Genomic DNA, 24,003 nt, shown 5'->3' with positions numbered 1-24,003 from the left:
GCATCGCTGTGGAGGAACTCCTAACCTTGAGGATGTACTGCGTCAGAAACTCAATGGTCCCCACAAGGATAGAAACTGATGTGTACACACACGTTTTCCTCATTACACGTTGAGCCTCTCTCAATCAAAACATTCCCGTTTTTTGAAAACAAAAATGTCTTTAGAGGATCTTTGCTTATATATTTTACCTGTGCAGATGTACAAAGGATAAACGTTTATCCAGCAGGGGGCAGATTAGTACTCAGCGACAACTGAGTACTACAGTAGTGTTCAGAATAATAGTAGTGCTATGTGACTAAAAAGATTAATCCAGGTTTTGAGTATATTTCTTATTGTTACATGGGAAACAAGGTACCAGTAGATTCTCACAAATCCAACAAGACCAAGCATTCATGATATGCACACTCTTAAGGCTATGAAATTGGCCTATTAGTAAAAAAAGTAGAGAAGGGGGTGTTCACAATAATAGTAGTGTGGCATTCAGTCAATGAGTTCGTCAATTTTGTGGAACAAACAGGTGTAAATCAGGTGTCCCCTATTTAAGGATGAAGCCAGCACCTGTTGAACATGCTTTACTCTTTGAAAGCCTGAGGAAAATGGGGCGTTCAAAACATTGTTCAGAAGAACAGCGTAGTTTGATTAAAAAGTTGATTGGAGAGGGGAAACCTTATACGCAGGTGCAAAAAATTATAAGCTGTTCATCTACAATGATCTCCAATGCTTTAAAATGGACAAAAAAAAAAACAGGGACGCATGGAAGAAAATGGAAAACAACCATCAAAATGGATAGAAGAATAACCAGAATGGCAAAGGCTCACCCACTGATCAGCTCCAGGATGATCAAAGACAGTCTGAAGTTACCTGTAAGTGCTGTGACAGTTAGACGACACCTGTGTGAAGCTAATTTATTTGCAAGAATCCCCCGCAAAGTCCCTCTGTTAAATAAAAGACATGTGCAGAAGAGGTTACAATTTGCCTGATGAGAGTAAAATTGTTCTTTTTGGGTCCAAGGGCCGCAGACAGTTTGTAAGATGACCCCCAAACTCTGAATTCAAGCCACAGTTCACAGTGAAGACAGTGAAGCATGGTGGTGCAAGCATCATGATATGGGCATGTTTCTCCTACTATGGTGTTGGACCTATATATCGCATACCAGGTATCATGGATCAGTTTGGATATTAATCAATCAATCAAGTTTATTTCTAGAGCCCTTTACAACACTCAAAGTGACCAAAGTGCTTTACAACAAAATTTAAAAACAAAACATGATAAAAACAAATATTCAACAATAAAACCATTACAAAAACAATTATATAAAAAAATGCATAAAAACATTTAATAGCATAAAGTGCCATCATGCTACTGAGTGTTAAAAGCCAGCGTGAATAAATGCGTCTTGAACCTGGACTTAAAAAGCTCTAAGTCAGAGATGATTCTCATTTCAGGGGGCAATTTATTACAAAGTTTGGGCCCAGCAACAAAGAAGGCCCGATCACCCCAGCGTTTAGACCTGGACCTGGGCACTTCCAGTAAAAGCTGATTTACAGACCTCAAAGACCTGTTTGAGACACGAGGATGCAAAAGCTCAGTCAAATAAGGAGGAACCAGGCCATTAAGGGCTTTAAAGACAAACATCAAAATTTTAAAATCAGCTCTAAAAGAGACTGGAAGCCAGTGCAAATTAAAAAGAACTGGGGTGATGTGCTGACGTCTTGATATGTTTCTTAAAAGTCGGGCTGCAGTGTTTTGCACCAGCTGGAGACGACTCAGAGATGTCTGAGGAACTCCGACATAAAGGGCATTACATTAGTCAATTTTAGAGCTGATAAAAGCGTGGATAGTTTTTAACAAGGTCAGTGTGGTTTAAAATGGTTTAACCTTAGATAAAAGACACAACTGATAAAAACTTGTTCGTACCACGCTGTCAATTTGTTTGTCAAATCTAAAAGAATTGTCACATACCACCCCAAGATTTCTTACTATAGGTTTCAAAGACGCAGACAACAAACCAGAACCTAGAAGAGCAGGGTCACCAAACAAAATGTAATCAGTTTTGTCCTCGTTCAAATGAAGGAAATTTTGGATATGTCAAAATACTTGAAGAGGTCATGTTGCCTTGTGCTGAAGAGGACATGCCCTTGAAATGGCTGTTTCAACAAGACAATGACCCCAAGCACACTAGTAAATGAGAAAAATCTTGGTTCCAAACCAACAAAATTAATGCCTCACAGATGAATGAATGAATGAATGAATGAATGAAAACTGTTTGATACAACAACAATTACAAGATAGATCAGTAAAGACAACAACAAAAAAGTTCCTACTGTGTACCCAACATGTCCGAAAAGGGGTAGGGTGAAGCATCAGCTTATTTATCCCTACCCCTTCTTCCCCACAACCAGTAATACCCTTTGCCACATATACACATAGATTCCTACACACCTAAACCGATATTAATATATATATATATACATATACATACACATACACATATATATATACATACACACATCAACATACATACACATATACATACACACATATACATATATACACATATATATACACAAACATAAATATACACCTACACATACCTACTTACATACAAAATACTATATATTTACAAGCCGAAGCAAAAAACAAAAACACCCTAACCCTCATTACCCTTCCTCCTCCCTATACCCAGAAAAAAACATATTTTTGTACCGCTGTTTGAACTGGTTCATGCTTGGACATTGCTTGAGCCCCACTCCCAATCTGTTCCACATCCTCACCCCACAGACAGAAATACAGAAACCTTTTAATGTTGTTCGTGCCCACTGATGCTTTAAATTAAATTTCCCCCTCAGACTGTAATCCCCTGATCTGTTAAAAAACATATTTTTAATATTTGCTGGAAGTAAATTGTTTATTGCTTTATACACAATTTGTACTGTTTGAAAATGAACCAAGTCTGTGAATTTTAAGAATTTGGATTGTAAAAATAGTGGATTTGTATGATCTCTATAGCCAGTATTATGAATAATTCTTATAGCTCTTTTCTGCATTACTGATAGTGATTGTGTTGTACCTTTATAAGTATTACCCCATACCTCTGCACAGTACTGTAAATATGGTAAAACCAGTGAGCAGTAAAGAATGCGGAGTGAGTTGTGGTCCAGAATATGTTTCGCTTTGTTTAGAACTGAAATGCTTCTTGACAGTTTACTTTGTATATGTTTTATATGAGTCTTCCAGTTTATCTTATCATCTATTATCATCCCCAGAAACTTATTTTCATGTACCCTTTCAATATCTACCCCCTCGACTTGTAACTGAACCTGTATGTCTGTATTACAATAGCCAAATAACATGTATTTTGTTTTACTTAAGTTTAATGATAATTTGTTTCTGTCAAACCATATTTTCAATTTTCCCATTTCTATACTGATCCTCCTCAGTAACTCCTGCAAATCCCCCCCTGAACAAAAAATGCTTGTGTCATCTGCAAATAATACTAATTTTAATATTTTGGAAACATTGACTATATCATTTATATAAATTAGAAACAGTTTTGGACCCAATACTGACCCCTGTGGGACGCCACAAGCATTGTCCAAGCATGATGATGTATATTCCCCCAACTTCACAAACTGTTTTCTGTTACTTAAGTAGCTTCTCACCCAGTGCAACACCAACCCCCTAATCTCATACTGTTCAAGTTTATTGATTAATATGTCATGATTAATTGTATCAAAAGCCTTTTTAAGGTCTATAAATATTCCAACTGAATGTAATTTGTGGTCTATGGCGTTTGTAATCTCCTCAACTGATTCTATTAATGCAAGTGATGTTGAACTATGTGCTCTGAATCCATATTGACTATCAGTAAGTAATTTATGTTTATTTATGAATTTGTCTAATCTATTATTGAATAACTTTTCTAATAATTTGGAAAATTGTGGAAGCAAAGAAACAGGTCTATAATTTGTGAAGTGGTGTCTATCCCCAGTCTTATACAGCGGCACAACCTTAGCTATTTTCATTTGATTGGGAAATTTACCGGTTTGAAATGATAAGTTACAGATGTATGTTAATGGTTCTACAATCCATTCAATGACCTGTTTTACCACCACCATATCAATTTCATTTAAATCGGTAGATGTTTTATATTTACAATTATTCACAATGTCTATAATTTCATTTCCATCCACTGCTGTGAGGAACATTGAACAGGGATTTCTTTCTATAAGATTATTATCCCAATCCTCAGGTTGGGAATCAGGAATTTTTTCTGCCAAGCTTGGTCCAATATTTACAAAAAAATTATTAAAACCGTTGACTACCTCATCCTTATTTTCCTTCTTGACATTATTATCAATGAAATACTGAGGGTAACTCTGTTTTTTATTACCATTTTTGATAATGCTATTTAATATATCCCATATTCCTTTAATATTGTTTTTGTTATTATATAATATGTTACTATAATATTCCTTCCTACATACCCGTATAATATTAGTTAATCTATTTTTGTATTTCTTATATCTATTTTCTGCCTCTTTAGTCTTTAGTTTTATGAATTCTCTATACAGTGTATTTTTCTTATTACATGCATTTCGTAACCCTTTCGTCATCCATGGTCGAGCTTGGATTTTTTGTTTTCTGTAGTCTTGTTTAATTGGACAATTTTTATCATATAATGATGTAAATATTTGTAAAAAAGTTTCATATGCACTATCAACATCACTTTCACTGTATACCTTTTCCCAGTTTTGCTCCTGTAAATCCTTCTTTAGTGTGTTCATGTTTTCCTCTGTCCGCACTCGCCTGTATTTTATTTTCTCCTCTGGCTGATTCCGCCGATGGTTTCTATTATAAACGATGAAAACTGGTAGATGATCACTAATGTCATTGATTAATAATCCACTCACAGTGTTATTCTCAATATCATTGCTGAATATATTATCAATTAAGGTGGCACTATGGGATGTAAGTCTGCTTGGCCTGGTGATTTTTGGATATAAACTCATACTGTACATTATACTGATAAATTCATCTGTTATTTTATGCTTATTTGGATTGAGCAGATCAATATTTAAGTCACCACAAATGAACACAGTTTTTTGATTAGTTTTTGAGAACATTTTTCCCATACAGTCAGTGAATGTTTCAATACTAGATCCTGGTGCTCTATATATACAGCTGACTAATACATTTTTGCTTTTTTCTTCACATATTTCAATAGTTATACATTCTAATAAGTTATCAATCACAGTTGTCATATGTCTACTATTTTATAATCCATGTTCTTATCCACATACACAGCCACTCCTCCTCCACTCTTATTTTTTCTGTTTACACAATTAAATTCATATCCATCCAGTTCAAAATCCATTCCTTTATCTTCATTGATCATGTTTCTGATATAGCAATTATGTTAAATATTTTTTTAAACTGACTTAAATATCTTTAATGTTGTTAAAGTTTGCATATAGACTTCTGCTGTTGAAATGGATTATTGATAATTTGTTATCCGTTCTAATGATCCGAATTAAACTGTTCATCTGTATAATAGCAACAACTGTCATTGATATTTGAGAAGAAATTATTGTCCGGGTCTATATCGTGCTCCAAGTCCAGTACATTGTGGTCTGTGTATTTAAATGTTCTCAGTTCTACTTTTCCATGATCAGCAATCCTTTGAGTTATATCCTTCTTGTCTCCAGATGTAGATGAATAGGTAGTAGATGAATAGGTTCCTCTGGTCTGTGTCATGGGTGGTGATGGTGTTGTGTCCCTCATACCTTATTGGTCATATTTGTCCAGATTCCTCGCCTTTAAGAAACACTATTGTCATATTTGTCCAGCTCCTCGATGTTCCTTATTGCCATGACTTTTGCTTGTTCTGGTGATCGGTTCAGTTTGATGAATATTTTACAGTTTGAAGTCCATGTGTGCTGGATTTTTCCCTGTTTCTTCAAGAAGCGTGCTTTCCTGGCGATGTCGGCATTCCGTTTGGTGAGATGTTCATTGATGAATACGTTTGTCCCTTTCAGGTTTCTTCCTTGTTTTAACAGTGCTGTTTTGTATTTTCTGTTGATGAATCTCATGATGACGGTTCGTTTATCACCGTCATTTCTCCGGGGCAGAGGGTGGCACGCTTCAGTGTTATTTAAATCCATTTCTATACCTTTAGATAGGAGGAAATCAGCAACCTGTTTTTCCACAGAGCTGACCTCCTGTTCACTGGGCTCCCCTCCGCTCTCATCTGTTACCGCCCGTGCGTAGGACCGTGGTTTGATATGAAGACCTGTGATGATGACGTCGTTAATTCTGGTGTCGTTAATTCTGTCACATTTCTTCATGATGTGAAGAAATCATGAAAAACTGTGGTTATACAACTAAATACTAGTTTAGTGATTCACAGGATTGCTAAAAAAAAGCAGTTTGAACATAATAGTTTTACATAACAATAATAGTTTGCATAACACAATCTTCATTTGTGGTTGAACATCGACCCGTCGCCGTCGTCCGCTAGCTCACTTTGTTTTGGGCTTTCAGGATTTCAGTCCATGACATTCTCAATGATGGAAGTTCACATTTTCATGAACCTCCTTCTCCAGCATTTGCTACTGAGAGATATGGAGAAGAACTCAATGTTTGCGATTGCGGTTAACTTGACATACAGAAACCTGCATGTCACACACACTAGTAACAAACTATGTATTCAAGAACTTTTAAATTAGGGTCAATTATATTATATTAGAACAGCTTCTATTGTAAATTAGTCCTTAGATGGGATCTGATCTTTTTTTGTCAAAGAAAGTAAAAATCATAGGGTCAGGGGTCTGATTTAATGGATATTGAGTCCTGCAGTGTGTCAGTTACGTATGTGCACATTGCGATGATGCTGCTCAAACTATTTATTGTGTGGCGACATCATGTTAGTTTTTAAGGACACACAAAGTGTGCTAGAAGTGACGATTGTGGTGGCATCATGCATGCAGATACACAGTTAAAAGTGAGCATTTTTGTGTTAAAATAATAAAAGGAAATTACTGATTAAAAAGCAGAACCACCTCTCCATTCGTGTGCATACTTTTCGCAATGACCTATTATATACTGACATAATTGGCCAGATTTTTTTGCGATGCTCCCAGAGGTGCAGGCTCTTGTGGCCACGATGTAATGATGGATGGATTTTGGCAAGATATCTTAAAAACACCTAGTCTTGACAGATATGTTGGTCTCATGGATGGAAAAAAATGAGCTTGTTGTAGAAATTCTTTTTTTTTTTTTTTTTGCTTTGGGATTAAAGAGCATAATTTTAAAAAAATGTCTTAAATTTATTTTTGACTCAACATCACAAAACAGTAAAGATTTCTAAGACCTCATTTTTATAGACGTTCAAATGTTGAGTAAAAGACAAGAGAATAATAATAATTTGCAAATGTGGAGTCAGTCATGCAACCATTTCAGCAAATGTCATAAAAGTCATTTTATTCATTATTTAATACTCCTCTGACAGTCTCACAAAACCATGAGGTGCAAGAATGAAATCTAGGGAAGAACCGAGGAAGGACCTAAGTCTGTTTTTTTTTTGTTTTTTGTTTTTTTTTCCCCCTGCTGTGTATCCAGCTGATGACAAAGCATCCAGCAAAGCGACTGGGCTGCAGCCCAGAAGGAGAGCGAGACATCAGGGAGCATGGCTTCTTCCGCTACATGGACTGGGAGAAACTGGAGAACAAGGAGGTGCAACCGCCATTCAAACCAAGAGCTGTAAGTCTGATCCCACTGACCCCTGACCCCATCACATCAAGACACCCTGCAGACACTCAAGACTACCACTGAGACTAATATTCAGGGATTAAAGTTCTCCGTCGCTATGACGCATTTTCATCAATTGGACTGCCGAATGGTAGGGTTCGCGCAAAATCAAGGCTGGATGCAAGATATAAAATTTACAGCATTGAAAACGTTCAAAAATCGATATTTTGAATAACAGCTCTGTTTTGTTTTTGTTGTTTCTCCTGGCAGAGAGTCCCAGTGTCTGTTCCTCTCATTCCTCTATGTCCTGTCTGCAGGAGGAGGAGAAGGGGATTTTGGGGGGGTGTTTGTGTCACAGCACCATGGTGAGACACAGCATTCTCACCGCAATAATTGCTTGATCACATTTAATTCTGTCGGACATATGACGTGGAACTGTTTCGCCATGACAACAAATGAAACATGAATCTCACCTCCAGGAGCATTTTGCAGAGCAGTGCGTTAGGAGCCAGCACCACTGTGGTAGAATGCTGGAAATGAAGCCGCCATAAATAAATCCCATGTGATAATCCAACCAGAAATCGTGATGTAGAGTTGCACTGTGGGGAAAAAAACAAAATTAAAGTTTGCTGGAAAGGCTGCACCTGATGAATAGTGGGAAAGCTCACCGCAAACATTTAAGCAAAGGTGTCCTTTGACTCAGCAAAGGTTCACTGCGTGTGTGCACATGTGCACACGTACATGCGCGCACATGCAGCGAACCTTTGCTGAGAGGGGTTTTTTGACTCTCAGCTAAACTGTCAAGTGACAGCTGAACACATACGCGCATGTGCACCATGCGCACACACGTAGAAGCTTATTACGAAAACACACACACACACACTGAGCGATCATTTCCTCATGTTAGCACTTCTACGCACACCCACGTACGTGAGGTCAGTGAGTCTGGGAAACAGAGGATGAGCGAGAGAGTGATTATGAATGGGATTGGTTGACCTCACGGATGGACACATATGGCGTGAGTCCGGTCCATACATTGGTTGTTCTTTGATATCCAGTACAGGTTCCTGTGCAAAGGGAGGACACACAGCGCTCCCTCCCCTTCGCCCCGTGTTTGCATACAGACATTTGGACATCGGGCAGTCTTCAGCGCCTTTTATGGTTATCTGACAGCAGTCTATGCCGTCTTCATACGCTTTGGATGCTATCCGACAGGTGGTGGACGAGGCAGTCTGACCACGCCTCTTTTCCTCCGACTGCATCAGATTGATCATTTTTGCTGTGTTGGCCTGCTTCCTGCACATTCTGGCTCTGTGTGACAGGGTTTAAGTTTAATTGATGAACCATAGAAAAAAGTTTCCTTAATTTAACTTATCTGCATAACTACAGTGGGATGTGAAGCAATATTACACATTACATTAAAAAAGATGTCAAGCATTACTGGGTCTGTTTGGTGTTCTCGCTTTAAAATCAGGTCAGTTCAGATGAGGGAAGCCACTCACTCACCTTCAATGACTTACTCCAATTAAGGGTCACAGGTCAGCAGTCATAGGGCAAGAGGGCGGGGGACCCCTGGACATGACGCCAGTCTGTCACAGGGCCTGAGGGAAGCCAAAAATATAAAAACGATTACAGCTCTTTTGGTTTGTAATCATATCAAACAAACATGTAGGTTGTGATGTCAGTTTGGTTTAAAGGCAAAGAAAAAGTGAAAATGTGCAAAAGAAAATACGAATACAACACACATTAAACAGTATAACTAAATCGGGGGGAATCTGGGTGAGAAAACAGTCATCAGAGAAACCTCCAGAATGCTTCCCTGGATAACAAAACCCCCAAATATTCTGGGGGTTGCTCAGTATCCACTTTCACCAAAAAAGAACCCCCCCTTCCCCATTTCAGATCCTGGCGACAGGCCTGAGATTTTAATTGGTATTGAATGAAGTAAAAGCTCTAGAAAGCTGTCCCCTTAAAATGTGTTTATCCTGTAGTATTTAAATAATGTGTACAGGTTAAAGCCTTTCTTTAATATGATGTGATGCTACATTATAAAAGAGCAGCGATGGTTAGTGAGTGAAATATAATGTTGTTCAGCAGGAGAACAGTTTGCTGTTTTCTTTGCTATCTCCACCTTGTTTTAGCTCAAATGCTAGAACAAAAATGTAGATGATGAAGAGCTTATGATTTGGCCGTGAAAAAAATTTTCAGTCAGATTTCCTTTTTTTTTTCTTTGCTTTAATCCCTGCATATTGTATTCTGTTGATTTTATACTAATTATGTGCCATTGATCCGAATTTTCACTCTTCTTCTTTTCATTCTCACTTTTTTTGATCTTCCTTAGAAACACTGTGGCTGTTTTATCTGTTTTGTGTTTTTATTCATGTGCAATGTGATATTTCTGTCTCTGTCCACTCCTCTGTATGGGATAATGCACACAGGTAAGGCATTGTGTGACGATTACAGTGATTAATGTGAGTCGACGTGAATGACGCAGGTGGCGGCAATGATGTTGACGTTGACCTTTAAGGTCATGCCAACTTTGACAAAAAACATTAGGCAGGCTCTCATTACCCTTCAAATTGAACAATTCGAGGTGACAAACACACTTAATGGAAATGCATGTACAGTGTTTAGAAAAGCACTCTCAAATATCGAAGGAAAAAAATTACGCTCAGTTGAGGTGTTTTTTTTTAAGGCAATTCAAAAAGCATTTTTTTGTATAGACATACTCTATGTAACATGCACTCACAGGTCATGACCTCACAGCTCTGCAAATGAATGTGTCTTAGCAGAATAACACTTTATTTCTCTTTGTAATTGTGTTTTTGACATTGTGTTATGTGTCTACAGATGTGGATGCCAGCATCTCTACGGCAACACTTATAATTTCCTTTTTTGTTTTAGAACCATTTTGTTGCAGTTAGATTGCTGGTATGGTTTTATCTCATGATTATTTCCATTATCAGCATATTTTGTCAGTTTTCTTTACAATTGATCAGTTTGCTGTTTAGTTTATAAAATTAAAAAAAAAAAATTAAAAGAAATGCCATTTGCATTTTCTCAGATGTTTTTTGCTTTGATTCATAAATCTAAATATATAATTTGGCTTGTAAAAACACATCCCCATTCAAATTTAGCCACTTTAAGTACATTTTAAAACAATTTTTGCCATTATTTTATAGCTGTTAGAACAATTTCAGAGATAAATCATATGAACTTTAACCCCTTTTAAAATGACTGAACAGCATCTTAAAGCCATTTTGTGTTGGACTTTAAAATCTATTTAGTTTAATTTTAAAAGTCTGTAATCAAAGTAAAAATCTTTAATCTGGCTAAGTGGAAGTTAAACTGATTTAAACAACATTAACCCCTTAACGCCCATCGTCGCATATATGCTACAATCTCTGACTCAAATATTCAACTTACCAAATTGACCTGTATGCCTGTTGTCGCAAATTTGCAACATACCATCATTATTATTATAACATTATAACATAAATTCATTACCAGAATACCCAATATTACTATCTAGCTTTTGTGCAAAAGTGAAATTAATAATCTCAAACATTATTTACCATCTACTTAAGGCAAAAACACACACACACACATTTTTTAATATCAGCTATATAAATTCGGGCGTTAAGGGGGTTAATGCACTTTAAATCTTTCTTATGAAGCCAAAAGATGTCAACATTTTTGCTTTTTGTAATAATTGCTAAACGATAATTTTCAAGACAGTTTACAATGGTTTTTTCTGTTGACCAACTAAGCGGAAACTCGACTAATTATTTCAGGTCTAGTGATGGTTATGCAGACGAGTGCTTCCTTTGTTCTTAACAAAAAAGCATCAAATGCTTTGCTACGACAACACCTTCAGGAGAGGTGGGGCTTGTCTATAATTTCTGGCTGTGGTTGGTTTGCGTGTGGATGATTGTCTCACGAGTTACGGCTGAGCCTGCTTGATGCTGTTGCGATCGTTCTCTAACCTATTCTGTGTATCAGTCTCTTTTTTCTCCACCATCTGATGTCCTCTTTATTCCCTTTTGTCTTTCTTCAGTGCTGCGCTGTTGTAATCTTTCCCTTTCTGTCATTCTTACTGCTGCAAGAATAAAGGTTTGGATGGTTTGAAGGGCTTGTATAAAACTTTGAGGTTAAAAATAAACTGAGGCTATGTTGGACTTTGGAGCCGGGTCTCTGATTGGACAAGACACTTAATTTGCATTGTCTCAGTCCGCCCAGCTGTAAATGGGTAATGGCTTTAGCTGGGGAAGTAACCGGTGTCTTACTGGTGAGTTATAGATGCTCATCTGCTTCACGCTACAGAATCAGGAGATAAGCGCCGGCACTGACGAGCCCCAAGGTCATTATACATAGGTTACTAATGAGTGATTTCTGCTTCCATAATGGTGGTTAAAGTGGTCAGGTTCACTTTGGACAGAGATGGTCCTGTAGTCAGTCGGTTTTGGATCTGTTTTTTTTATTATTTTGACTAAGTGATTTTTTTGTGTGTGTGTGTGTGTGTGTGTGTGTGGGTGTGTGTGTGTGTGTGTGTGTGTGTGTGGTGTGTGGTGTGTGTGTGTGTGTGTGTGTGTGTGTGTGTGGTGTGTGTGTGTTAAAGAACCTTTCTCCTCATTAACTTTTCAATGTATTGTTTTGTGCTCAAACTTATTGACCCTGCACACAAAGAGAAGGTTTGGTATGAATGACTTAATTTTCAGGTTTTACCGTATTTTAGTCAATTCAAAGTTGTCCTGAAAGGATCCGTTTGAAATGAGGAAGACAGTTATTGCAGGAGTATTTTGAACACGCACATTTGTAAAGACATTCACTTGTCTTGGAAGTGACCCAAAACACATCCTTGATGAACACCAGAATTGACCGGGAAGAAGTCGGACACTCTTTCCCCCACTCCTGAACAGCACCCACAGGAACTGTTAATAGACCGGCTATGATGTTCAGCAGCTTGATGGAGATCCCAATAATGCTCTGGATGTCTCAGGGAGCAGCTGATGTTCACGCTTACATTTAATGAGTATTCACAGAGCTGCGATGCGGTCGCTGGTTGACTTCTTGGGCATAAAGTCAGATGGCTCTGTTGCAGTGTCATGTACTGGGATTGATTCCTATCAAGAGTGATCATTGCTAGAGCATTTTGCTGTTACAGAGAGCAGTGTAATACCCCTGTAGCTATGCAAGTCCGGCCAATCACCCTGCTGCCTTGCAGAGTGGGATGACGCTTCCTTTCCTCCCATCTGTAGCGATGATATCCGTCTGCCAGATTGAAACAATGATTATTTTCAATGCCAAGAGAGCAGTCCACCTGGAGGAGCTCCACTCCAATACAGCACATCTCTGGCACTTTCCCCACCCTTGCAAACAGTGATGACATTTTAATAATTTCAGGATGTAGAGTAAACACAACAACACCTTACTTAAACTTGAGATGTTGTGGCTGTGTGTCTGTCCAGCCCAGTGGTGCAGGAGCAGCCTGCTGTCTCCACGGCCTCGAATAGTTTGTAACTGACAAATAGCATGGCTTTGTTGTATATTGGTCATTAGATTAGGTTAGATAGAAGTTTATTGATTCCTTGGGAAGACTCCCTCAGGGAAACTGCGATTCCAGCAGGATTGTATAGCAGCACACAGGGTAAGAAGCACACAGAGTATCAAAAGTGGAAAAAAAAGAACAGTTTGCAAATATAAATACACCATATAAATACCAGACATACATCCTCTCATTTAACCCTCTCGTTTAAAATCAACATGTACTTTGCCTTATCTACAACCCCAATTCCAATAAAGTTGGGACATTGTGTAAAATGTAAATAAAAACAGAACACAATGATTGTGCAAATCCTCTTCAACCTATATTCCAGTTGAATTCACCACAAAGACAAGATATTTAATGTTCAAACTGATAAACTTTATTGTTTTTGTGCAAATATTTGCTCATGTTGAAATGGATGCCTGCAACATGTTTCAAAAAAGCTGGGACAGTGGTATAATTTACCCACTGTGTTACATCACCTTTCCTTCTAACAACACTCAATAGCATTTGGAACCAAGGACACTAATTGTTGAAGCTTGTAGGTGGAATTCTTTCCCATTCTTGCTTGATGTAAGACTTCAGTTGTTCAACAGTCTGGGGTCTCTATTGTCGTATTTTGCACTTCATAATGTGCCACACATTTTCAGTGCGCGACAGGTCTGGACTGCAGGCGGGCCAGTCTAGTACCCGCACTCTTTTACTATGAAGCCACGCTGTTATAACACGTGCAGAATGTGGCTTGGCATTGTCTTGCTGAAATAAGCAGGGACGCCCTGAAAAAAGACGTTGCTCGGATGGCAGCATGTGTTGCTCCAAAACCTGGATGTACCTTTCAGCATTGATGGTGCCATCACAGATGTGTAAGTTGCCCATGCTATGGGCAACTTACACACCCCCACAGATGCTCGTTTTTGACCTTTGCGCTGGTAACAACCTGGATGGTCTTCTTCCTCTTTTGTCCAGAGGACACGACGTCCATGATTTCCAACAATTTGAAATGTGTGCTCATCAGACCACAGCACACTTTTCCACTTTGCGTCTGTCTATTTCAAATGAGCTCGGGCCCAGAGAGGGCGGCGGTGTTTCTGGATGTTGTTGATGTATGGCTTTCGCTTTACATGGTAGAGTTTTAACTTGTACTTGTAGATGTAGCGATGAACTGTGTTAACTGACAATTTTTTTCTGAAATGTTCCTGAGCCCACACGGTAAGATCCTTCTTTACACAATGATGTTGGTTTTTAATGCAGTGCTGCCTGAGGGATCAAAGGTCATGGGCATTCAATGTTGGTTTTCAGCCTTGCCGCTTACGTGTAGAAAGTTCTCCAGATTCTCTGAATCTTCTGATTATATTATGGACTGTAGATGATGGAATACCTAAATTCCTTGCAACTGAACATTGAGAAACATTGTTCTTAAACTGTTGGACTGTTTTTTTCACGCAGTTGTTCACAAAGTGGTGATCTTTGCCCCATTTTTGCTTGTGAGCGGCTGAGCCTTTTGGGGATGCTCTTTTTATACCCAATCATGACACTCAACTGTTTCCAATTAACCTGTTCACTTGTGGAATGTTCCAAACAGGTGTTCTTTGAGCATTCATCAACTTTCCCAGTCTTTTGTTGTCACTGTCCCAGGTTTTTTGAAATGTGTTACAGGCATCCATTTCAAAATGAGCAAATATTTGCACAAAAACAAAGTTGATCAGTTTGAACATTAAATATCTTGTCTTTATGGTGTATTCAATTAAATATAGGTTGAAGAGGATTTGCAAATCATTGTATTCTGTTTTTAATTACATTTTACACAACGTCCCAACTTCACTGGAATTGGGGTTGTACTATGACGATATTCTAAAGCTTCAATGACCCTGTTGGTGGCGCCTTCGATCCCAGCACACAGAAGAAGGTAGTGCAACATGTTCCTGCCATTTACTGTAAGACATCATCTCATATCATCATCTGATGGATACAGCGTTTTTGTTTTGTTTTTTTTTGTTTTTTTTTAAGCGCTGGACCAATGGCATCGTAGTCGGACCAGAAATAAAGTAGAAAAAAAGGGGGGGGGGTGAAGCTGCACAGGGTCAAAATGTGATGCATCTTCTATCTCTCTGTCTGTCCAGCTTTAGGTCATCCATCAGTTCATCCATTCCCATAAAATAACAACTCCATTTATTGACTGCACACTGCGTTCACCAAGCCGCCGTTTCATGCTTTTCATTGTGTCTGTCATCACGTCTTCTCAGTTGTGTCTGTTTGCATGCTGCTCTGGGGCTCAGTCTCAAATGAAGATCTTTGTTTATTTTGAACAGAACAGCAAATGATTGATGGGTTGTTGTTGTTGTTTTTTATATGTTAGAGTGTACATATAAACATCCAGTTTGGACAAAAATCAAATGAATTTCAGAGCATATTTTCCCCTCAAAGGAGCATTTCAACAAAAAGTGCACCGTGTCGTCTTAAGTGATCCGAGTGTTACACACACCCAGTGTTTGCAACATCAGTCAAATGACTTCTCTGTAAAATATAAACGTTATCGTCCTTTCGTATTTCACTCTGTGGCAAATTCCTTTCAGCTGGGTCCCTAAGCAGGTGGAAACAAATGCCAATAATTAGCTCTGCAAATATTTTTTGACCCCGGTTGGCTTTGTATTCCCCCACTTTCACACATTTCAATAAACTATATACGGCCTGGCATACTTTCATTTGGTTTTCAGAGTTGCAGAGATTTAATGAGTTTTCCTCTGGGTGATGTTGTCACAGGATACTGAAGCCTTGTGGTGTTAATTAAAGCTCAGCACAATGATGGAAAAAATTGAAGGTCCCTCTGAGGCACACTGTCCAGAAAATAATCTCATTTGTAAGTTAATAACTTGTTTTATGTGCTCAGACTCACACACATCTCCGGCGTCTATATCCATGGTTACAATGATTTGATTTTAACCTATTTTGAAAGTCAAATAGTTATTGTATTTCTGACAAGTGAAGTGGGAGATACAATGTAACGTTCACCCATGATTTAGATTGATTTAATGGTTTGATGTCATTCTACAAAGCCCTGATCAGGAATTAGCATTATCAATGTCATTAGCACATTCTTGTACATAAGAACGATGTCAGTGTTGGTGAAGTGGGTGTTTCACAAAGATTTGAGGCATGCATTCCCATGATGCATCACCTCTCAGAAAGCTGCCTGAAATGAGGGTCTAATTTATTTTTGCTCAAAAGCTATGTTCATTTCATTACAAAATAATATACGTTAGTATCATAACACAGTAATGAATGAGTTTGCATTAGTAACTTCAGAGTTTGCATTACAAATTAAAAAAGGAACAGTGATGACTATCCAAAAATAATAAGAAAATTTATTTTTTTTCTTATTATTGGTGGTCTTTTTGAAGTACTGAAGAATTAAGATGAATTATAAATTTTTTTAAATATTTTTCATAAAGTTAGAGAGCCTTTGACATATTGCTGAGGAAAATGGGATGGATACACAAGCTACTAATACAAACTCTCAAATTACTAATTAAAACTCCCAAATTTGTAATGCCAAATTACTAAATAAAACCCTCAAATCACTAATTCAAACACCAATTACTAATGCAAACTCCCAAATTACTAATTAAAACCCTCAATTTACTAATTCAAACTCAAATTACTAATGCAAACTCCCAAATTATTATTTAAAACCTTCAAGTTACTAATTTAAATTCAAATTTCTAATGCAAACTCCCAAATTATGAATTCAAACCTTCAAGTTAATAATTCATACTCAAATTGTTCATGCAAACTCTCACATTACTAATTAAAACCCTCAAGTTACTAATTTAAACTCAAATTATGAATGCAAACTCCTGAATTACTAATTAAAACCTTCACGTTACTAATTCAAACGCAGACTACTAATGCAAACTACCATATTACTAATTAAAACCCTAGAGTTACTAATTCATACTTAAATTGTTCATGCAAACTCCTGAATTACTAATGTAAACCACCAAGTTACTAATTCAAACTCAAATTACTAATGCAAACTACCAAATTACTAATCAAAACCCTTGAGTTAATAATTCAAACTGATTGTTCATGCAAACTCCAAAATTACTAATGCAAACCTCCAAGTTACTAATTCAAACTCAAATTACTAATGCAAACTACCAAATTACTAATTTAAACCTTCAAGTAACTAATTCAAACTGAAATTACTAAAGCAAACTACCAAATTAATAATTAAAACCCTTGAGTTACTAATTCAAACTCAAATTTCTAATGCAAACTCCCAAATTACTAATTAAAACCGTCATGTTACTAATTCATACTCAAATTGTTCATGCAAACTCCCAAATTACTAATGTAAACCCTTAAGTTACTAATTTAATTAAAACCTTCAAGTTACTAATTCAAACTTAAATCTCTAATGCAAACTCCCAAATTACCAATTAAAACCCTCAAGTTACTAATTTAAACTCAAATTACTAATGCAAACTCCAGAATTACTAATGCATATCTTCAAGTTAATAATTTAAACTCAAACTACTAATGCGAACTACCAAATTGCTAATTAAAACCTTCAAGTTACTAATTCAAGCTCATATTACTAATGCACACTGTCAAGTTATTAAAACAATCTCTCAAGTTACTCATGTAAACTCTAAAGTTAGTAATATAAGTTGAAATTACTAATGCAAACTGTGTAAGAGTAGTAAAGTTCTTCAGAGTGATTCAGTGCTGGACGATCACCTGATTTAGAGTGTCTTATCTCAGTACCTGCAACTAATAATTAACCAACCAGTGCATGCTTATTATCTTGTGGATTCAGATTACTTACAGTGCTTGTAATGTTGGTTCTCTTTCGTTGAAATGCTCCTTTTTCCATATCACATGACCAGAATTTTAAAACGGCACAGTGGCATCAGCTGTCATTTGAGACATTAGTGTCCTTGTTCTATTTAAAGTGTGTTAAAGATGTTTCAAATATTTGAAAAAGCTCAAATAAATACACAGGCTGTGCTTGGTTTAAAATTTACTTTTGTATTATTTAGAGAAGAATTTCCTCTTACAGTTAATCAAGCTCATCCCAAGTCCTGGAACTTGTTCAGATATTTGAAACCATGTTCATATAATGTCATCTCACACCCTGGTTCAACCCACCACCCCCCTTCTTTTGTTTCCCCCTCCTGCTCCCAATTTCCCGATGAATCTGTGCCTTTCCATCCCCACTCTCCTTCCCCATCCACGCTCCCTGTGTACCATCCCTCCCTGCCCTGCCCTCCCTAACAGTGTGGACGGAATGCTGAGAACTTTGACCGTTTTTTCACACGCCACCCACCCGTGCTGACACCTCCTGATGAGGAAGTCATTCAGAACTTGGACCAGGACGAATTCCAGGGATTCTCCTATATCAACCCGGACTTCACGGGAACCGCTGGCGCTGCCCGTGCTGCTGAGGACCAGGCTTGATTTCAGCTCACATAGATACAAACATGGGATCCTCCAGAATCAAACTCCTGTTCACTGGAACATACAGTCACACCATCACATCAACACAAAAGTCACTCACAGTTAATCCTAAACATACATGTAAGACATTTCTTCCTCACACGGGGCATACAGTTGACCATTTGTAACATGCAAATTTAAGGCCGTGCACATCAGAAGAGTATAAATTGTCATTGTTTCATATGCAGTATTTTTCAGACTCATGCGCTGTTAATTATGCTTTCAGGGTCAACATTAACACTGGACCCTGCTGACTGACACTGAGGATTTCCTCTCTTGTTTTTAAATTTTTGTGGGGTGGTGGGGGGTGGGAAGGCTAATATTGGCTGGTAGAGAATTGCAGTCCTTGTGTAAGTCATCTAGATCTCCATAATGCCACTGGTCCACCAACTCAGGGAAAGTACAGCATTTGTTAGGCAAGTAAACAATTTTAGAGTTTTACACTAGTCCAGCAGTTAATACACCTGGTTTGTTCTCCCGAGTGGCAAAACTCCGTGGTTCATGAATGGCTCAGCCAAGTCGGGAATATGTTCATAAAATTCATATCTGTTTTGAACATAATGTATTTTCTGGAGTATCAGTCGCACCTGTCAAAAAAAAAGCATTGTGAAGAGGAAAAATAATATATTGCACCTTTTTTCTTTATGTGGAACTCGCGTTGTAACACAATGTTTCCCTGCGGGCAGGTTTAACAGTAGATAGGGACTCAGTATAGTACCACATGTGCACACCACAGCCTACTGGTACTTAACACAAGGACTTTTAAATTCCAAAAGTAAGCAAGATGGGTTTATATACATTCTTTGGACAACATATTGGATGTTATTTGACAGTTTCAACAGAAAATAAAATAAAATAAAAATCATCAGATATACACAGACTGCTGTCCCACAGCAACATGGAGAAGAGAACAGTGGATTTATGCAGGAAGCCCTCAACTTGTGGTGTGTACCATCAGGATTGTTAAATTACAAAAATAAATAAGATGGTCAAATATGTGATGGACAACATATCACATGTTCTATAACGGCTGAGTGGATCCTTGTCATTTGATTGGTGCTTTGAATGTCACGTGAAATGGATTATTTGCCCCATTTGTGTTGCATTGCATTTAGAGTGTAATTTGGTCCCATTTAGAGTGCAAATTCGGTTCCATACATTTGGTACCATTGCACTGTATATACACGCACACACCTACACACACGCACACAACGTGCGCACACACAGCTTTTGTTTTTGTTGCACTGCGGAAAATACAGTCTCTTTTTTGGTAGCACACACGCACACAAGTGCCTTCCCGCTTGTGTGAGAGCGCACTGTGCACATGCTCACACAAGCTGGGCGGCGCTTTGCTTTTAAGCAAACATGGCAGAATTTGTTTTGCTGACGGACAACGATTTGATGCACGGAATGGCGGACTTCATCTTCAGAATTATTTTTGGACTCCTATTTAAAGTTTGTGTTGGATTGTTGATGTCAAAGCAGCAGTGACACACCAAAGCTGGATTAATTTCTGATATTTTTTTTGCTGCACTGAGGAGGTACCAAAATGTAAGTCCCTTTTTTGTTTGTAAATTATAATATAAAATGACAAGGATCTATTTTAGCCGTTACATAAAACAAATAATGAATGTTTTTACATTCTTTCAATGGTACAAATATTTTATGAGGCGAAAGCTGGAACACACCATTCTTGCTTTGCCTCGTTGAATGGTGTGTTCCAGCTTTCGCCTCATAAAATATTTGTACCATTGAACTATAAACATTCATTATTTGTATGTTATTTGACTCAGTTTGGACAAAATAAATCTTCAGATGGATATGGATTACTAGCTCATTTGATATTTTTATTTTTTGTATCAGCTCTTTAATTTTAGATTTTCTGCACTGTTGTGTACTTTTATTATTGGCATTTATTCTTTTTTATTAGAGTTTATTTTGTTTAGTACTTTCATTCCTGGGAAATTGCTATATACTGTATGAACTAGTGATTTTTCAGTATGTAAGTTGCACCAGAGTACAAGCTGCAAGAACTCCCAAACTACAAAAAAGTTGTCTTATACTCTGCAAAATATGGTATGTAAAATTTTCAGGAGCTCTGTTATACCCCCGTCACACTAGAGCATGAATGAGCCCAAATGTTGCAAGACTGGGCATTCAAACTACAGTCAGGCAAATTTAAGCTGCATTCGAAATCCTTGTACAGCATTCTTGAGTGCATGCCATACAGTCGGGCACAATCCGGTGGCCAGTTGGAAGGTAGTGCACATGCACGCCACTGTTGAGCTGCATTCGAACTGGGGAAACGTTGAATGGCGGTCGGAGTGCAGACTAATCACCGTGTGACTGCATCCTAAATGTCCTGATGGCGTCAAAACAGCATTTAAAACAGTCTGATTGCATTCGAGAGTAATTTGCCGTGATCAGGCATGGCAAATCCTGGCTGTATGTCCTGGATGTGGTCAACAAAATATTGTCATGTGCAATGTCTGTGGCACGTATTCATCTTGTGAACCAGATGTGGACACTGCACAATCAAACCGAAAGCACCGTGTTGTCACTGTATTTCCACCCAGACCTCAAGTGGCACGTACGACATTGGAGGTGCATTCTGCGTATTCCTACTGCATTCTTCTGGCATTGTGGGGTTTCGTGCTGTGTTCTTTTTATTCTTTCTTTCTTTTTTATTTTATTTTGTTTTTATTTTTTCATATTTCATGCTGTGTTGTGTTCGCATTCGACCTGCACTCTGCGTAGTCGTCCTGGATTCAGGAGCTGCTGCACTCTGAATGTGCGCGAATAATTCGAGGCTGCTTCGAAACACATTCTGGGTAATCATACGGCATTCCTACACGGCTGTACGAATGTCTGTCCCATACTCTCAGGAATAAAGTGCACCGAAAGCAGTCGAGAGCTGCTTGGAGGAATCAGCTCTTACTCGGCCCGTCACAGCACCAAACGCAGTCAGTTGTAAGAGCTACTTCAGATCCTGGTGAAATCTGGTTGATTTGAAACCATCTTCAAATCCATTCATCACACATGTTTTGAAACCCTACATGGACAAAAATAGAAACCAGTCATTTCAAATGTTAAAGCACTTCACAAAGTGTGGTTCTACACAGAAGATTTAAGGTTTTTGGTTCTGTTCCTTTGGAATCCATGAACACACTGCTGCCCTTCTCAAGTTCTACATGAAGTGGCTAAGAATTCCCACCCACCTTTCAATCAGTGGTCTGTGAAATAAGGGGGGGCCCGATGAATTTGATTAATTGGTGGCCCTTGGGCCAACAGCCAAAAGGTTTTTAATATCTACCCTGAAGCTTTTATCTCAATAAAGGACTTTAAAGCATTGGTTCTCAAATGGGGGTATGCGTACCCCTGGGGGTACTTGAAAGCACTCCAGATGGTATGTGATATTTAAAACATATATATTTTTAAAATGGCATCAATTCTAAAATCTAGTTATTATTTCAGTAAAATATAAGTGCAAGTTCATAAACTGAACTTTATATTCGGTAGGCTATTCAATTTCATTATTCTAGGAAACCCAGAGCCTCCACCATTCCTGGATTGTTTGACCCAGCCTGGTATGTGCCGCAAGGCATCACCTGTCAATCATTGCCGCCTTGACAACTCAAACAATGGAGTCGTGATTGAAGTGTAGCAGCAATGCCTCTGAAACCACAGAGGGACAAGTGCCAAAGAAGGTGAAACCAGAGCCGGCAAAAGTCTGGCAGTATTCCGAAGAATATTTTTTTAATGGGGTTTACGTCCATGAGTTGCAACCTGCCCGTAGCATTGTTTCATCTGCGGGGAGAAATTAGCCAACAATAGTATGGAGCCAGCACATCTCAAGACAAAACATGCGTATGATGTTGGTAAGCCAGCTGAGTTTTTTAAGAGAAAACTGTCTGAATTCAGGTCATCTCAAGGCACCATGTGCAGAGCCTCCACAACAAGAGAGACCACTACCCGTGAGCAGTGTTTTACAGTTAGAGTTTGATGAATCGGACACTGATGACGCAGTGCGGCGTTTTACTTTTCTTTTCTTTTTTTCCCCAATACACTCAGTCTGTGATGGCTCTCGATCAGAGCCTTTAGGCGGGTGTGAGGGTGGAGGAAATCATAACAGGAGCTGGTGTGGAGTTTTTGCAGCAAGTTGATGCACAGTTGCAGCTCATGATTTAAGCAGGAAATAAGAGCTGAGAGTGTTTGAGCCAGGGGTCACCAACCCTGTTCCTGGAGGGCACCTGCCTTGCATGTTTTCTAACTCTCCCTGTTCCACTTCCAGGCATTTAACGCTATCAGGTGTGCTCAGCCAATAAAGAGCTGGAAAAGACTGCGTTAAAAAAACAGGTGTGACTTGAGTAGGTACTGTAGATGTGGAAAACATGCAGGACAGGAACAGGGTTGGTGACCCCTGGTCACTGCTCAAGCATAAGTCATACAAAACCATTTTTTTTACACTTTTTCCTAATTCAGAAAGTATTGGCCTGCAATAAAGACAAACCAGCTCACATTAAAAAAACTAAAGAAAAACCTGTACCTAATACTGAGCTGGTGGCTTCATTGTGTTTTGGGACATTCTGTCTTATATCAGAAGATACAAGGTCTTGAATTTTATTCTGAGGGACAAAAAAAAGGGTAAATCCTGTAGATACCCTGTTTGTGATCTTTTAATGAGTTTCACATTTTATTCACAACTATGATCATGAGGGCGAATGAAACTTTTGTCTTTTTAGGGCCTCACAATGTAAACAGCCATCTGTGTTGTATTTCCATTTATGCTCTTATTTATTACCGGCAATGTCTCTTATTGTAGAACACACACACACACACACGCACTTGTGACAAACTTTCTCTTGTACACAAAGTGGGCAGTATTTTAACGGACAAGACAATGCTTGTTTTTTCTCTTTAAACTTCAGTCATTTGAGCTGAAATACAAAATTAACTTTGTGCATAAAAGACATGAATTTAATTGCCTTTTTATTATTAGTGAGATTTAACATATGTGTACGATGAGAACAACACTGCAACAATGTGGTCCCAGCTATTGATGTGTGTGGAAAAAATACATTGAAAAAGATGGATTTAAAAAAAAAAAACATGAAAAAAATGTATGTGCCATTTTATTAGGAATAATAAAATAAAAGTTAAAAAGTTGTGTTTAGGCCAAATTTATTGAATTTAGATGTATATTATGAACA

The 24,003-nt window shown here is 38.1% G+C and overlaps 1 protein-coding gene across 2 annotated transcripts in view; it reads left to right on the top strand.

Moving 5' to 3' along the window:
- LOC117527442 (protein kinase C beta type-like) overlaps nucleotides 1-24,003 on the top strand; it is a 267,696-nt gene that overhangs the window by 203,400 nt on the left and 40,293 nt on the right. Inside the window, exons 16-17 of one of the 2 annotated variants that reach the window (XM_034189781.1) lie at nucleotides 7,621-7,761; nucleotides 18,575-19,287. In XM_034189781.1, coding sequence (XP_034045672.1) covers nucleotides 7,621-7,761; nucleotides 18,575-18,754 — 321 coding nt within the window. In that variant the 3' untranslated portion in view covers nucleotides 18,755-19,287. Of the gene's footprint in view, nucleotides 1-7,620; nucleotides 7,762-18,574; nucleotides 19,288-24,003 lie in introns of those variants that run through there. The other variant, XM_034189782.1, reaches the window with a different exon arrangement.

Source organism: Thalassophryne amazonica, chromosome 16 (genome assembly GCF_902500255.1).
Source record: "Thalassophryne amazonica chromosome 16, fThaAma1.1, whole genome shotgun sequence".
Lineage (NCBI taxonomy): Eukaryota > Metazoa > Chordata > Actinopteri > Batrachoidiformes > Batrachoididae > Thalassophryne > Thalassophryne amazonica.
This window is presented reverse-complemented; position numbering and strand designations above follow the sequence as displayed.